A 15931-nucleotide genomic window follows, 5' to 3' on the forward strand; every position below is an offset into this window, starting at 1 on the left:
TTATTATTATTATTATTATTATTATTATTTTAATGAATATTGATGCTCTTACGAAAAGTGAAGTACATTCTTCTTATTATGGCAGTCACATCTTCTTTTTCGTTATTTACAAATGTGGCAACAGAACAGGCTAATAGCTCTTGATCTCAGCAACATTTAGTGCTGCCGAAAGATCATGAACGCCGTAAGTGTCCTCTAAAATGGAAATGTTAGGGCTATCACGTGAGAAGGTGACTGTACATTCTCTGTTAAAGCTGTCTTCACTCCCATGCTCAACAGAGCCTTTTAAAACAATGGTCTTGTGGAGACCAACGAGCAGGTCTTCATGATCCGTATCTCCTTTCTCCCCAACGAACACGACCATTTTGGATAGATCAATTCCCCATTTGATTGAAAGGTACCTACCAAAATAGCAGGCATTTAAGTAATTCTTTCTCGTTCTTTGTTTTCCTTCTGTAGTTATTGCAATGGTAATTCATTTTTATAATACCATAATTACTCTTATCATCATCTTTTTATTTTTTCTGTGGAGTCTTTGTTGTTTCATAATCGAAGGAATCTAACCTTAGTGCCTGTCTTCTTGATGCAAACAATGGTAGCACATTTAACCTTGATGCTGCACGTACATAGACTATATTGCACCGGAGTCCTCGCATCCGCAGCCGTTGGTGAAGGTCTTCGGTCTTCCTAATCTGCCCATTACATTAGGATTATCATGAGAAATGTGCAGTCCTAGGCCACAAATTACATTCGTCGAGTCAGTACAATAAAGCATATTTGAATTCTTACTTTGGCAGTTGATTTCACATTGTAGGAGCAGCACCTTGAACTCCATATGCCTACATGTTCCGTTATGTCATCCTCGTTCCCACCTTCCAACTTAGCAAGCCTGGTCACCATCGATCTGACATTCTCTCCTGGCCATCTGTACTCAATGTGTGATTCATAATCTGTATCACCTGCTGTATCTCGCCATGGATAGTACAGCTCACTTCCACTATTGCATACCAACGCATCAAATTCTTCTATGCTTACTTGGCAGCATTTCAGTGCCTCCATTGTTTCTCTTAAGCTTGATCCTGTTAAAAATACGTATCCTATACTGCCTAAACCCAAGGCTGAGCCAGTTTGCATCACATTCTTAATTGTTGATTGCAAACTTTCAGTATACTCTCCATTGTTATTGTAACAATCTGTGGCTATTACAAATAGTCCCTGCCTTCTACCTGGATAATAACCTGCACTGTCATTGTTATGAGAGGAAACCATTCTTTTGGTAATTGCTTCAATAAGTTCCTTCTGCCGCGTTGCATTGTCGAGCTCTCCATTGAACTTCAATTCTCCTTCTATGGAGAATCTTAATGAAAGATTTTCTACATCCTTTAGAGAGTCACTCATGGGTTCTTCTGGAATTGGTACGCTCTCATGGCGGATGGTAGGATGGCGGTTACAACAGTGCTCAATGTGGGAGAGATAGTTTTTACAGTGTTCTGTCCATGAAAATCGGTGTATGTTTTTAAGGCTGTTCTTACGACATTCCATCCATAAGTTTTTGTCAGCAACCAGCTTCAAAAGGGCATCTGCTATTGCTTTGTGATCATGTGGATCAATGAGGAGTCCATTGTGTAATGCCTGAGAAGACATTAGTTTGATTATTGACAATAAATACAAATTTGTGTAGAATAAAAAAGGATACTTATCGTGTGGCATTAAACATGGTACAAAGAACTTATTGGATAGTACAGCTAGGATTACGGATCCAGGCATACTTTAGGCAAGTTATTTTCTTGAAACGCCTACCTTCAAAATATCTACCGGTCCTCCATTTTTCGTGGCAACAACAGGTAAGCCATAGGCAGCTGCCTGCAAATTTAGACATGGAATCAACCTGGTAATCAGTTATAAAAGCATTTTTCGCGTGAATTTCATGCTTTAGGAACTCTGTTTCTGTCTTTTAGGTTTCAATTAAACATTATTATGGGCCCTGGATGAAGTTCATTCTAATCTGTGAATAGAAGTGTGAACTTTTTACCTCAATAAGAGTGAGGCCAAAAGGTTCGACCAAAGCCGGGTTGATGAAAACTCCCTTCAAAAGACAACGCCAAGAGGTACTATTAGAGTCTTAAATATCATTGATAGAATACTTTAGCATAAACTTTGCCTATTCTATGGTGTGTAGGTTGATATTTTCTTTGTAACAGGTCAATTCTTGCAAAACTAGGCATACATTAACACCTTAGAGGGACAACAATATCATCCTTAACCCAATTTTATGCAGAAATTTAGTTGTGAACTTTTTTCTATTTGTTAGCAGGGGAAGTTTACCTTTGTTTTTGCTGCCAAACAGTAAATTTGGTGAACTTCAGATTGTTTATGGTGCTTGGGGTAAGCAACTTGACCGTATAAATCATACTTATCAAGGAGCTTAAGCACGGTTATCAAAACACTGGAGCTATTAGTAGACATTTCTTCAATATCATCTCTGTTACCAAGAATCAGAACCTTCAGCAAAAGTAAAGAGTCAACAAAAGTTAGTCCTTATATATGGCTCTAGACCTGCGCATAAGCGATGATAGAAGAAAGGGAGGGAAAATATTATTACCAAGTTGGCCAACTCCCGCAGGGCTTGACATTCTCCAAAAGCCTTAAGCAATGTGGTGACATTTTTCTTAGGGTCAGGACGGGATAATGCTAGTATCATTGGCTTGTGAGGATTTGTGAGAAAACGCATAATCTGCATCCAGTTTGTTCTATGAGATTCGTTAAGAAATTCTCTTACTTTGCTAAAGAGAAGAAAGCTGAAAGTAATTTTATCAATCTGTACTATTTTCAATGAATTCAATTTTTTCAGGAATAGTACAAAGGATGAAAGAAGAATATGGAACCTCATTCCAGATTGGAGGTATATTTCTATTGTTTTGAGCTCTAACTCTGTCTGGTCCGATCAATGACTTCAGGTCTCCGTCGCTTTCCATTGGATCTTGGATTGTAACATTGCTGAAATCCATGCCTGGAGGTATAACCTAAGGCCGAAGGATGATAAGTATATGTTCAAGACAAAATATTCCAACCAAAATTTCCTATCTTCTTTCCACTATCATCTAGATGTGACAAATGAAATAAATATATATGTGAATGAATTTGGATTATGGCAGCTATTCTTCTTAATGCAAGAAAAGAGAGAGCTTCAAGAGGTCGCATGTATAACATACCACCATTCTAGGCATGGATCTACCAAGGCAACTCACTCCTCGCTGCCTTCGAACCCTAAGCTTCCTCTCCAACTTGAGATCGAAACCATCATACAATCCCCATTGTTCATCTATCTCTTGCCTTGTGCTAGTAACCACCATCTCAGCAGTGTCCAACCCCAACTCCTCTGCCCCAATTCTCCTGATAATGTTATAGGTTGCATTGATGTCCTCTTTTGACAACCTCCCTTGTTTAAGCAATTGTTCAAATTTGTTCCTGCCCAAAGAATGTCCTGTTAGCACCATTGGCACATTCAGTGCCCCAGACAAGTGAGCAGCCACCTCCCCTGCATCTGCATAATGACCATGGATGACATAAGGCCAAATTGGATTTCCTCCTGCAACTTCTTCACCCAAAGCTCTTGCCATGTTAACAATGTGGTTGAAAGCTCCATCGACGAATTCAGGTATGTATGGCCAGAGGGATTCTTTTGGTACGTATCTGTTACAAGATTTGCTTGCGTGTTAATTGCCACAATTAGAATGTAAATGTTGAGGGGGGAAGGGAACAATATTTAGCACACACTTATCACGAGGTCCACATGGAATTCGAATAATGTAGGCACCACAGTTTCCAGTTCCGTCAGATGGGCACGACAACATCTCTACGGGCTCTCCATAACTGGAATCTACCTCAGGTGAGGAGATTTGTCTAGTTAGGAGATCAACACGGTGCACCCTTTTTGTATTGGCTAAAGCTCGAGCAAGTTCTACCACATATTTGACCTGAAATTAAAGAAGCTACAGGTAAAGATAAATAGATAGTAGTTAAATGCTTTCGATATTGTAAGCTTTGTCATGCAGGGCCTTTCATTGCAGATGAGTATTTCTGAAGGAAGGAGATAAAGAGGCATGTTTTCTTTCCCTTCTACTTTTTCTGTATCTTATTGCTTTTAAAAGGACTTGACAAATTTCATCATACCTGGCCACCCGTATCAGAATCTCTTCCAAGTTCCATATTTTCTCCTCGCACCAGCCCATGGATACTGGAAGAATCACAAACTTCACATTACAAGGTACACATATTTATATCAGTTATTGCTGCACGCATTGTCCTCTTAGCTATTTAAATGAATTTACTCGGTCTAGTTGTTCTATTGTTTAAATCCTTGATGATCATCCATTGAAATTGGAGTACTTGAGTGTATACCTGATTAAGACAATATAAAGGCTTCTAGACTTTTCATCATCTGGCCAAATTTGAGTGTCAGAATTAATAATAGGAGTATCTTTGATAGACTCGGATATGTTAGTGTCCCCTTGCTCTTTTTCTCCCTCTGAGCCCTCTGAGAGATCGTCAGAAGCATCACTCCGACCTTGCTCTCGTTCCAGTCGTCGGTTTGTTAGTTTTTGTTCATCATCCCAAGCTATCTGTTCGTGTCACATACCATAAGAATATTTGTAAGTTTAATATATGCTAGAGCCTATGACTAGTTTACATTGAACTGGAAGGATTTGGAGATGTAGGGAACTAAAAGGGGAAATTCTGCATGCACTTTCATAAACACTAGCTCGTAACACACGTCTGCACTGTACTTGGTTAGGACTGTCGTTAATAAAGTTCTCTCTCTCTTTTATTGTTTTCAAAGGCGAGTTTGAGAGAGTTAAAGAGCTTTTGGATGAAAGTTATCAAATTTTGTTTTCAAAACCTGTTTTGCAACCTGTTTTTTAAGAAACTTTTGTCCGTGTTTTTAATATTAGAAAATAATTTAGATTACGATAAAATAATGGTTATCTATGTTTTGGTCCCTACTATTTGAGTGTTTTTTTCAATTTGATCCCTACTATTTAAAATATTTTAATTTAGTTCCTTGTCTTTTAAAAAATTTCAATTATACCCTCACAACTAGGAAGGTTAAAATTGACTTGTGGTAGATATTAGTGAGTTCTTAAAAATTTGAATGAGTTACGTTCAAATTTAAAAAAGGTTGCCAACTTTTAATAATTCAAGGAAAAATTGTATAGGTGATCAAATTTCTTCTTGAAATTTCTACCAATTCAATATAGTATTCCATTAGTATAATTGACAAATATAAAAATATAAAAGATTAAATTGAAAATTTTAAAACTTTGGACACTAAATTTAAAAACCACTGAAACATTAGGTATCAAAACATATATTTAGCCAAAAATGAAAACACCAAATTATTCTTCTGGTAGGCTAATAAGTAATACTGCCTTAAACTAACTTTAAACGATAATACTCGTTATCACTTGACTTGGAATTCAGTGTGTGAACAATTGAGTCTCTTGCATTTTCAACCAAAAAATAAAAACGTGTAAGATCATTCGATGCTAAACTAGGATGCATCAGTAATCACATATTTGCTAGAAGTATGAATTGCATATTTAACATTCACCTGCTTCTTCTTCCGAGCCAGATGCCAAATGCGCCAGCACATGTTCTCCAGTCTATTATTGCGGTCACGTGTATTCCTAGTTGCAATCACCTGTAAGTACAATCATCGCATAAGTTCTATTTCCCCTTTAATGATATGTTGGTATGGACTTCCATCTTAAACTTAATTCGTTAGGAGAAGAGCAGTATCGAGAAGATTCATTTTTTACGATGGATCATCTTGACACTGTTATGGGAGAAATGTATTTTTTAAATATATTAACCGATAGAATTTATCCGGTCTAGTTTAAATTCCTGCAATATTATGATCTCGTGTTAGCATAAAATTTTGATTATTGATTGAAAGAGTAATAAGGTTTTGGACAGTGATTTAACAGGAAGGATACAGTTTAGCTTACTGGATTGGGAAGTTTTATCATTTATCCAAGGCAGCTTAGAAATCTGGAAGCTAAGCAAAAGGACTTTCGATTCATCAGGTACAAGTCTCAACCAACGATCTTGCGTGATTAAATTCCTACCTATTCTAGCATGCAATACTTGGATAATTTTTTTTATTTCCTAAGCGGTAGTTTGCAATTAACTGTGAGAGCTAATAAAAAGGTTACACTCACAATATTCCCCCATCAAAAAGTGGCCAAAAAGAGGTAAGCAAGAGTGGGGGCGCTGACGTTTCCTTGCTTTTAGATTAGAAAGGAATATATACCCTTATGTGTCACGTTGTCTTTTTTTGTTTCTTTTTATTATCAGTTAGTAATATGAACTTCTTTTCGATATAACTGAACAAAAATAGTGATGGAAATTTTATGTCAATTAATATTACTTAAATAAAAAAGAAAAACAAGTAATCAGAAATTATGAACCAAAAAATGTTGAGGAATACAGTAGTGCATGTGAGTATACTAATAATTTAAATCATGCATGCTGCTAATTGAAATAACAAGAGATATATGTAGAGAAGAAAGGGAGGGGGAGAGAGAGGTAATTAATTAATGTGTAAAGAAAACCTTGGTCCAAGTTTTGTAGAGATCAGACTCATCGAAGCTGTAAACGACCTCTTCAACGAAGTATTTTGTTGGACAAAACAGCTTCCCTTTCTTTTGTTTGTCATCAAACCTGGTAATTCTGTGCTTCCCTTCTTGTTTTTTGCTTGTCTTGCTTCCTACGTCCAGAATCGCTTCCAAATAGCCATGCAGCCATTCATTTCCAGCTGCCATTATTTTCTCTCTCTCTCTCTCTCTCTCTTTCTCTCTCTCTCTCTCTATATATATATATAGCAACTTAACCAATATATCAAGTTGTATATATTTATCGAAGAAGACCAGGATTCTGCTCGTCCCAGCTTTGAATACTTGAGCTTCAAAGCTGCTCATATATATACTCTCTGAGAAAGGTATCGAATATCAAAGTTTGTTTTTTTTTTTCTTTTTTTCTTTTTTTCGTTTTCTAAGCATTTGCAAATCGAAGAAAAGGGCAGATTTGGTTCTGTTCTGTTTCTAAGTCCATTTCTGACGGCATATTACCGAAATAACCTTCTTATATTCCCCTTTTCAATTCTCCACGCGGAGTCCCGCAATTATTATTGTCCAAAATTCTTTTGCAAACCCTCCAGAACCGTATGTATATTTATATATATTTATATGGTCATATTCCATAATTCTCTTTCGGAGCCAAGCCTTTAAAGTGTCAAAGGAAAAGGTTTAGTGTTGCCTTAATCAACAAATTATTGAACAGAATATCCATGTGGCTTCACTTCATTTCTTCAGATTAGTACTTGAGAGATTCCTCACAAATTAGCTTTAATGATGTACAAATATTTATATCACACACACACACACCGACCGTCAGATTTTATTTTGAGGAATTTAGTTTCTTTTAAGCGTGTCCTCACAAATTAAGTGTTCTAATAAATAAGTTGATGGAATTATTCTCTTAAAATTGTCAGTTTGTGAGTAGTGATTTCAATATGTATAATCATCTAAATCTTTACAAAAACTCTAAATAAAATTCTTTAAAATGTTTTTGAAAGAAAATTGAAGCTTGTTCGAAAATGTAATTTTTTTTTCTTAAAAAAAAAGAAAAAACTAAAATAACTGCTTAAAATTTGTTTTTGGAATGCTCTTCTATTTTAAGATTAAAAAAAAAAGTGTGGATAAATAATTTACTTTTAGGTTTTTAATGGATTAGTTTACCGTTATAAATCATCTGTTATTATTCATTTCGAGAGTATGATTGCCCAAATAAACATTTAAACAAGATTTTCCTCTGAATTCCAAAAATTACTTGAAATTGGCTGCTAGATGCACGTAGTTTACCAACTAGTATTAGTATTAACGGTTACCATAAATGAACAAAAGAAAAGAGAAGTTAATAAAAATCATTTGTTGAGAAGTTTACCGTAATAAATCATATGTTATTATTCATTTCGAAAGTATGATTGCGCAAATAAACATTTAAACAAGATTTTCCTCTAAATTCCAAAAGTTACTTGAAATTGGCTGCTAGCTGCTAGATGCACGTAGTTTACCAACTAGTATTAACGGTTACCATAAATGAAAAAAAGAAAAGAGAAGTTAATAAAAAAGAAAAAAAAGAAAAGAGAAGTTAATAAAAAAGAAAAAAAGAAAAGAGAAGTTAATGAAAATCATTTGTTGAGAGTGGGATTTGAACCCACGCCCTTTCGGACCAGAACCTTAATCTGGCGCCTTAGACCAACTCGGCCATCTCAACTTGTTTGGAATATCCCACTTTCTGACTAAATATATCCAGTATTTATAATACGACACGTATCCTACTCATTCATACGTGTACCATCAACATCGAGGACCAACAGTGGAGATGATTCCGTATTGCTTTTCGAAACTTTCGCTTTTAATACATATGTGCATCCAAAGGGGTTAAGTCCACATTATATGGTAGTATTACTTGTTATCTCTATTAATATTAACTTCCTTTAAGGATGGTGTTATAGAACATTAAACACCTATTTATAAAGAGTTTTAGATATTATAGAAATACAAAAAAATATTTAAAATTTTCAGTTTTAATTATTTCCTACATTAAACACCAGCACATCATCTCATATTTCTACATATTTTTCTATAAAATATTATTGGAACACATTTTAATGTTTTCCAAAAGGGTGAAAAAAAAGTTCTATATAAAAGATTATACCATAAAACAAAATTATAAAGATGGATAAAAAGGGTATACTTCCAACCAATTTGAAATGAACCTTTATTCATTCACTTATCTCTCGTTTTCATCTCTTTTATATGGATTGGTTGTGTTCAACAAGTATAAAGTACAACTTTTGTCCGGATTGGATTATTAAAAATATTTTTGAACTTTTAAAAGTTTCAACCGTAACTTAGAATTTTATGGTCGAAATTATCCTAAATTTTTTACTATTGGATTTATAAGAGATAAATGTCTCAAACAAATTCATTTTATTATCACACTTTTAAATTTATAATTAAAAGTTTGAAAGTGGGAGATTTGGGATTTATGACTTAATTCTAAATAATAAAAAAAAAATCTTATAAACAAAAATTGTAATTTAAAATTTTAGTTGGGATGGTATACTTAATTGTAATAACCAATGTAATCTAGGAGTGGTCTTAAATTTTCTTAATTATTAAAAGAAACAATACCCTAGTTTTAAAAAATATAATTAAAAATAAATTCTATAATTGTGATTTAGTGAAATAAATGATAACATCAAATAACATGTTATCCAATAAACTTAGAGAAAATGATTTAATAAATATTTTTGTGTTGATTGAAAGGAGGAGCCCACTTCTTCCTTTGAATATTTTGAAGTGATGGATGGGAATAAGAAGATGAATTCAGAGAGAGGGAGATAAAGGGGGAGGGTACTTTTGTCATTGTGACAAGCTTAGTCAATGTTTTATAAAACAATGCCTCATGAGCCTACTAATATATAATATAAAATATAAATAATCTCATTCACTCAAACGTTTTCTTCGTTTGGTTTTTATTTAAACAGCCTTGTATCATTCTGCTGTAGTCATCCCCAACTTTATCCATGCGTTGCCTATTTTTCTAATCAACGCGAATGGAATCGAATATTTTTACGCAAATGGGATTAATTAATTAATTAATTAATGGATTACTTTCCGTAATGTGAAATATTGGTCAAAAAGGGGAAAAAAAAAGAACCATACTTTAGTAGTACCATTAGGTATAGGAAAGTTGAAATTAAGATTTGATGAATTTTTTTTACCATTAGTATATATGGATCGAAATTGATATATGAACAAACACTTTTACATCAATTTAAAAAAACAAACACTTTTACATCAACTTAAAAAGAATAGTAAGATCCTACAACGAATCGTAGACGTTATGCGTTGTTCGAATTGTAGATAACGAATGGACAACGAATCAATTTTCACATTTTACATGTTATCATCTACATTTTGGATCTAAAAGATTGTAATTATTTAAAGAATAAATTGTTAAAAAAGACAGACCTGAAAAAATAAATCAAAATTAACTTGGGATCATAAAGGGATAGAATAACAAGACCATTGAAATAACACTTCTGGAGATAGTAGAATAACGGATATGATGAACTCATAAGTGTAAGCAAATCTCTCAAATGTTTGGCAAAAACATGTTTGGTTTGTCCTAAAAACATTTTCTTTAACACGGCCAAAAACACAACAGGATGAACCAAAACACTCAGTGTCCGTGAAACTTGCAACCAATTTTCCAGCCTAAAGACACAAATGAGGAATATTCGCTTCGTTGCATGAATCAAATTTTGATACCTCATCATCAGTAACTTCTATCATATCTTTGATTCAGGCCTTTACTTGCATGATGCGGCCGCTGGTATTAGCAGATTGTTCCTTGATATCATAAGCAGCCCGGGGTTGGGAAGTTACCTGTAAATATATAGCTGAAAGTAAAACAAGTGTCAACAACGACTGCCTTAATCTTCATCAATAGACATCCCACATAAGTTAACAGTATACGTATGATGTGGAATATACATGATTAACATACTTTTCTCAAAGAGACGGGCACGAACACGAACCTTGTACACACAATTCATCTTGTACCCTCTCTTTGACCAGCTATTTATAGGTTTGTTTCATTTAACAATAACCACCTCTTCGTTGTTTTGTTCATTCTCATTTTTTAAATCATAACATAATCAACACCATTAGATTCAGGTTATAGCAAATGGTAGTAGGATATGTGTAGAAATCGTGCCGTGTTGGTGCAATCAAGTGATGAGATCAAGTTGAGCCCATTTGGTCATTTTCCTTGAGTAACTTCACAAATGGAAAGGAGGAAGAGAAAGGTGCCGCTCTTAATATTACGGAAACACAAAAAGGTAATACCAACTTTTCTTTAATATTAACTACAGGCATCAAAATTAGTAGTAACAATAGAAGACTAACCAGCTCTGGCCTCTCATTTCCTTGTTTTATCAAGTACCTCAATGTACTTTTTTGGAATCCCATATTGTTCAACCAGATGTCTTGCCAAGTCATCAATGACTCCACCTTGGACCAAAACTTCATACCCTTTTTTACCTGAATTTGTTTATCCAAAATATAACAGGAGAATCAAAATAATTGAAAATTGCCTAACATCATTTGAAAGATTTTCCCATCAAAAACCCGAGAACAAAAAAATAGAAACAAGGAACAGAAGAAAAACCTATAAACTTCGCTACTCCATGTATTTCATGACATATTCATTTCCAAATGTCAAAATAAAAAATGCCGATATCCATGCAAATGCAAAATTCAACTTTTGCTTAAATGTCAGGAGTAACAAAACATAACTGGGATATAGCACAGCATAATGCTCTTGCACTAACAAATAAACTATATGAAAATAAAAATGTAGACAGGTCATATTACCAGGCAACTCTGCCACCGTTGTACTGCAAGCACACTTTTTCTGAAGTTCTGATGCCAATGCTTCAGCATCCAACAAGAATGTTTCCAATCCAGAAAGTCTTGTAACTTTCTTATTTCCTTGACGTCGCTCTGTCATTATTTGAATGGTTTTTAATGCACCCTTGCGAACAACAGACTCACTTCCTCTTGTCACAACATGATGGGGTTGCATCCGGCTGATAAATGTTGAGCCTATATCTTTTTTATGAATTTCTGTTGGATATGTTGTTCCTTTTTTAATGGCCCCCTTGAAAAGTGCATCACATAATATTGCATCCAAGACCACTTTGAACTTCTCTGTTGGTTTGTCCAACTTCTCTTTCTCAACGTATTTAAAGACAATATCAGAGGCCTCCGCTGCAGTGTATAGTTTGCTAGTGTCCGCCCCCACAGCAACAAAAATGGGATTGACATGCACACTTGGCTTGTATATCTCTGTTACTTCAAGCATTTTATTGGATGAACTTTCTTTTGGAGCATGATTGTCGATCTGATCAATTTTCTCTACCTGAGGCTTCTCTGGTTTAAAGGATGTGTAGTCTGGATGCTTACGGTTAACAGAGTACAAAACAGTCTCTTTTTTATGTTTGTCTTCCTTCACTGTAATCTGAAATAAATGAAAATATATTCAAGGCACAACGAGTGATATAAGTAAACATTTTGTTTTTGTTGCTTTTCCCAGATAAGAACCAAGATTTAGTTAAAGAATGAAACAATATGGATTAGATAATGTATTCAACTTCCAATTTGGTTAGTTATATTTGTTTCTATGATGAGTGGAAACCAAGAAATATGTATTTTCTTCGCAATGATGGTGGTTGGCTATACTAACTTGCGTGCTACTTCACTAATCTTATATATTCCAACTGTTCACAGTTTGGCCTTGTAACATTTATCAATAGAAAACTCATGAAAGATTAATACTTAGAAGCATTCGTAAGTACATGGTCACTAAGGTTTGAACCCAGAATCTTAAATAGACCTGAATTCTACACTAAACTTCATAATATACTATGGGACACCTGATTTCCTACTTTCCAATCTTGACTGAGTTTGAAGTTCAATATAAAGTCAAAAGTTCGGTTAAAAACTAAGAAGCTGAACAGAAGTAGCATGAAACATACCAGTCCAGTGGAGGATTTAGCTTGCAACCACTTTGACAATTTCTTGTAGGATGATTTCTTGATGTCTAGCGTCATGCCGGGAGGCCGACAAGGCAATACATGATTTGACCTACATTGGACCAAAAGTGAATGGAAAAAAATTATTTGCTAGAGTATCAAATGATGGGTTTTCATATTCAAAATAGTAAGCACTCAAGCCCAGAACTTCTCTAATGATTTCACTTTAGGTATCAGTCATTAGGCGTTTTCAGGGGTGTTCCATTATCCCCCTCTCCATGGATTTGGTTCTTGAGTTGTATTACATCATTTTGTTTCCCCTTTTCAAGTATGATTGATTACCTGTCTTACTTTCATGTCAATACAGCTTTCCGTTTAATACAAAACATTTGTTATTCTTTCCACAAATATTTTGAAAAAAGAGACTGTGATTTCATTAAAGATATACTAGAAAACCAACAGCTAGTAAGAAGAATCATTCAAAAGAGTAGAAAACTAAGCTATTTCTATTTCAGCAAATTAGAATACGAATCCAACACTAATAACAATGGAGTATGGTTCGACAGAGGACTGTTAGCCTTTAGCACAAACTTATAATGACGCGTAAAACATGAAGGAATTGTCAGTTTGGAACAAATATTTCATATAAAAAATATAAGAGGAACGTCTTTAAAAACTTAAGCCTTCAGGAAAAAAAAAAGCCTCCTGTCAGAACAATGACAGGTAAGAATTTCTCACCATAGAGTGCTCCCAGGAAGTGGAAAATCTTTGTCTTTCACTGTTGTATGCAAGGCTTGAAGGAGACATTTATCCAGAAGCATATCCACATCTTCAGTTGATAGAGTATGTTGCACATTTGATTCCTCGGGGGGAATATCATTTACAACGTTCAAATCACTCATACCAGAAACGATTTTATCAGTACTTGAATCTGCCTGTGCTGTCAGAGGGGTGCCAAGCTCATCAAGAACATCACTTGTAGTTTCATTGACAGATCCCCCAACTTCTTTATTGTTGATGTCATTCTGTTCATTATTTGAAGCTTCATCAGTACCTTCACAAGAGTTATCGGTTTGTGAAGATGATGCCAAAGCAGGATCTCCATATACGACATCTTCCAAAAAGCCTGCATTCGGAACATAATGACCCTCCACTGATTCCCTGAAAAATCAATTCAAGAGAGAAAATTGTGTCATTCATCAAGAATTGATCGCTCTGTTCCTATGCCATTCTGATCAATCTCACCAAAGGGAGTCCCTGTAGTAGTGTAGAATTCTCAGAGCCTTTCCGCGTAAACCCGCTTTCAATGCTTCAGTGCTACTCATGGTGGTAACACCAACCTGCATGAGATCTTCAGGTTGACTAGAGTTCTAATTTGTCTTTACAGCCAAAGTTAAATTGCAGAATGAGATCAAGTTTCAGTGAAACTTACAGCAATAGGAGATGGATTGCCAGGGACTTTCACAGCCCATGGTTCCCCAGATAAAAATGAAGGCAGCCCTTCAGCAGGTACATGAATACCAGGGAACATCAAGTCTGCTCCTCCAATTACAAAGCGAGAGACCTCACCCCCCTTCAATACAAATGCAGGCAACAACTCTGGTACCATCCAGAGTGCAAAAACTACAATAGAATTGTGTGTGTCACTAAAGCCAAGAAGACCGAATCAATATCATCCAGATCCAAAAATAACCAAAATTTTGTGAAGGAAAGCTTTCAGAATCTTCATAATAATTAGTAGTGACGGTGAAATTTTCGATAGAATCTTCTGGTGTAAAAGATAAATTCTATAAAAGGATAAAATACCTGTGGGGAATACTTCAGTTCCTCTCCCATCGACGTCGAAAAACATAGGAAAGCCTCCTTCTAGACTATATATGTGGACACGATTTTGGAACTTGGCAACAGACAACTCGACCTAAAACATATTAACTTTGGATTGATAGAATGAAATATAGGGGAGATGATAATTACTAAAGAAAGAAAGAGAACTCTATACTTGGAAATGATAGAATAAACATAATAGCTATAGAAGGGCTTTAACAATATATACAAAGACGCCAAGAAGAAGAAGACCCTAAACTCCCAAAGGTCCTCTCTACTCTTCTACACAATCTGCTGCATTTTCTTTAAAATTGAGCAATCTAGTGACAAATTCTTCTCCCTCCACGAAATGAGTAAATATTTAATGCAGAAATAAATGATGTTTAGTTTGGTAGCTACCCACGCACGGTTTATGGCAATGCTAATACCGAAACTTTTTTTCAGGTAGATAGGAATATTAGAGTGCAAGATTGATCTGTGAGGCATTAGACGCAAGTGATATTCGGCGATAATTTCAACTAAAAACAAAAAGAAGAGTCGCAAAGGAATCAGGTGAGCTATTGTCATAATCAAATTAGGAGATATAAAATCGATTGGAATTGCAAAAACACCTTAGGAGGAAGCAAGACATCGATATCGGCATCGGAAGCTCCGGGGAACCTCCCTTTAACAGTCCTCTTCAGCTTCTTCCTGTCTGCACCAGATAATCTCTGGTGTAACTTCGCTTCGGCTGCCTTCTTGAACATATCGTTTCTTAATCCTTACTCGTTCTAGCTGCCGCAAGGTGGACACTGAAAGAACAGGCGGTGAGAGAGCACCGTCGCCGCAGCCGTCGCCGATGGCACGATTCTTAAAGAAGCAGACAACAACGTTACCTTTCGACTGCGGAAACAAGCATACGCTTTCGGAAAGGTTCTAGGACTCCAGAGATGGGAGAATGTTGAAAAAAAAAAAGAAAAAAAGAAAAACAATAATAATAACAACATTGAACATTGAACGGTGTGATGTTAGCATATTACTGAGATGCATCCAACGGTGATTATTTTTCCTTTTCATTTTAATAAATATATCAAAAGTTTATAAATGAAATTCACGTAAATCTAAAAATTCATAGATTAAAATTATAGCTTAACATTAAAATTAAATCTAGAAAAAGATAATTTAAGTACGTACAATTTTGTAATTTTTTTAATAAATAATTTTAACAATCTGAACTCTTATTAAAAAAAAAAAAAACACACAGGCATCTTCCCCATAAAAAGCTCAGACATTGTCCAACAATAAGGTTTATAAACTTATAAAAGCGACGTTATTTTTATGGATCTTTAGTTTTTAAAATCATTAAAAAAAAAAAAAAAAAAAAAAAAAAACCAATCATAAAACTTTGATAAATATTTTATTTTTTTGTTATCATTTCAGTATCATCTTAGGTGAGGA

At 34.9% G+C, this 15931-nt stretch overlaps 2 protein-coding genes, 1 long non-coding RNA gene and 1 other non-coding gene across 7 annotated transcripts; 1 reads left to right on the forward strand and 3 right to left on the reverse strand.

Annotated features, from left to right (window-relative positions):
* Positions 1 to 48: 48 nt before the first annotated feature.
* Positions 49 to 6980, reverse strand: ATSPS4F (Sucrose-phosphate synthase family protein). The gene is made up of 14 exons (XM_023694567.2): positions 6615 to 6980; positions 5612 to 5701; positions 4402 to 4622; positions 4174 to 4237; positions 3778 to 3977; positions 3213 to 3693; positions 2886 to 3023; positions 2603 to 2734; positions 2326 to 2502; positions 2033 to 2086; positions 1801 to 1863; positions 790 to 1632; positions 565 to 692; positions 49 to 401 (listed from the first exon to the last, which is right to left on the reverse strand). The coding sequence occupies exons 1-14, from the start codon at positions 6978 to 6980 to the stop codon at positions 131 to 133; spliced, it is 3228 nt and encodes a 1075-aa protein (XP_023550335.2). The 3' UTR covers positions 49 to 130.
* LOC111808525 (uncharacterized) lies at positions 1860 to 6928 on the forward strand. Of its 2 annotated transcripts, none has more exons than XR_002817087.2 (5): positions 1860 to 2108; positions 2202 to 4101; positions 4191 to 4267; positions 5633 to 5703; positions 5977 to 6928. It is a non-coding gene; the product is annotated as an uncharacterized LOC111808525 (long non-coding RNA). The 2 variants fall into 2 exon arrangements; XR_015411482.1 differs by lacking the exon at positions 1860 to 2108 and having other exon boundaries at positions 3528 to 3658; positions 3814 to 4101.
* A 1276-nt stretch (positions 6981 to 8256) lies between the features above and the next one.
* Positions 8257 to 8337, reverse strand: TRNAL-AAG (transfer RNA leucine (anticodon AAG)). Its single transcript has one exon. It is a non-coding gene; the product is annotated as a tRNA-Leu (tRNA).
* A 1823-nt stretch (positions 8338 to 10160) lies between these two features.
* LOC111808524 (eukaryotic translation initiation factor SUI1 family protein) lies at positions 10161 to 15443 on the reverse strand. 3 transcript variants are annotated; one of them, XM_023694572.2, is made up of 9 exons: positions 15106 to 15443; positions 14477 to 14588; positions 14103 to 14293; positions 13916 to 14010; positions 13409 to 13831; positions 12674 to 12782; positions 11511 to 12156; positions 11043 to 11177; positions 10161 to 10520 (listed from the first exon to the last, which is right to left on the reverse strand). In XM_023694572.2, the coding sequence occupies exons 1-8, from the start codon at positions 15238 to 15240 to the stop codon at positions 11056 to 11058; spliced, it is 1833 nt and encodes a 610-aa protein (XP_023550340.1). In that variant the 5' UTR covers positions 15241 to 15443; the 3' UTR covers positions 10161 to 10520; positions 11043 to 11055. The 3 variants fall into 3 exon arrangements, with proteins under 3 accessions (XP_023550340.1, XP_023550339.1, XP_086973222.1); XM_023694571.2 differs by having other exon boundaries at positions 10161 to 10534; positions 15106 to 15442; XM_087117096.1 differs by lacking the exon at positions 14477 to 14588 and having other exon boundaries at positions 10161 to 10534; positions 15106 to 15243.
* Positions 15444 to 15931: the final 488 nt, after the last annotated feature.

Source organism: Cucurbita pepo, chromosome 13 (genome assembly GCF_057944985.1).
Source record: "Cucurbita pepo subsp. pepo isolate OVF chromosome 13, ASM5794498v1, whole genome shotgun sequence".
In the NCBI taxonomy this organism is placed as follows: domain Eukaryota; kingdom Viridiplantae; phylum Streptophyta; class Magnoliopsida; order Cucurbitales; family Cucurbitaceae; genus Cucurbita; species Cucurbita pepo.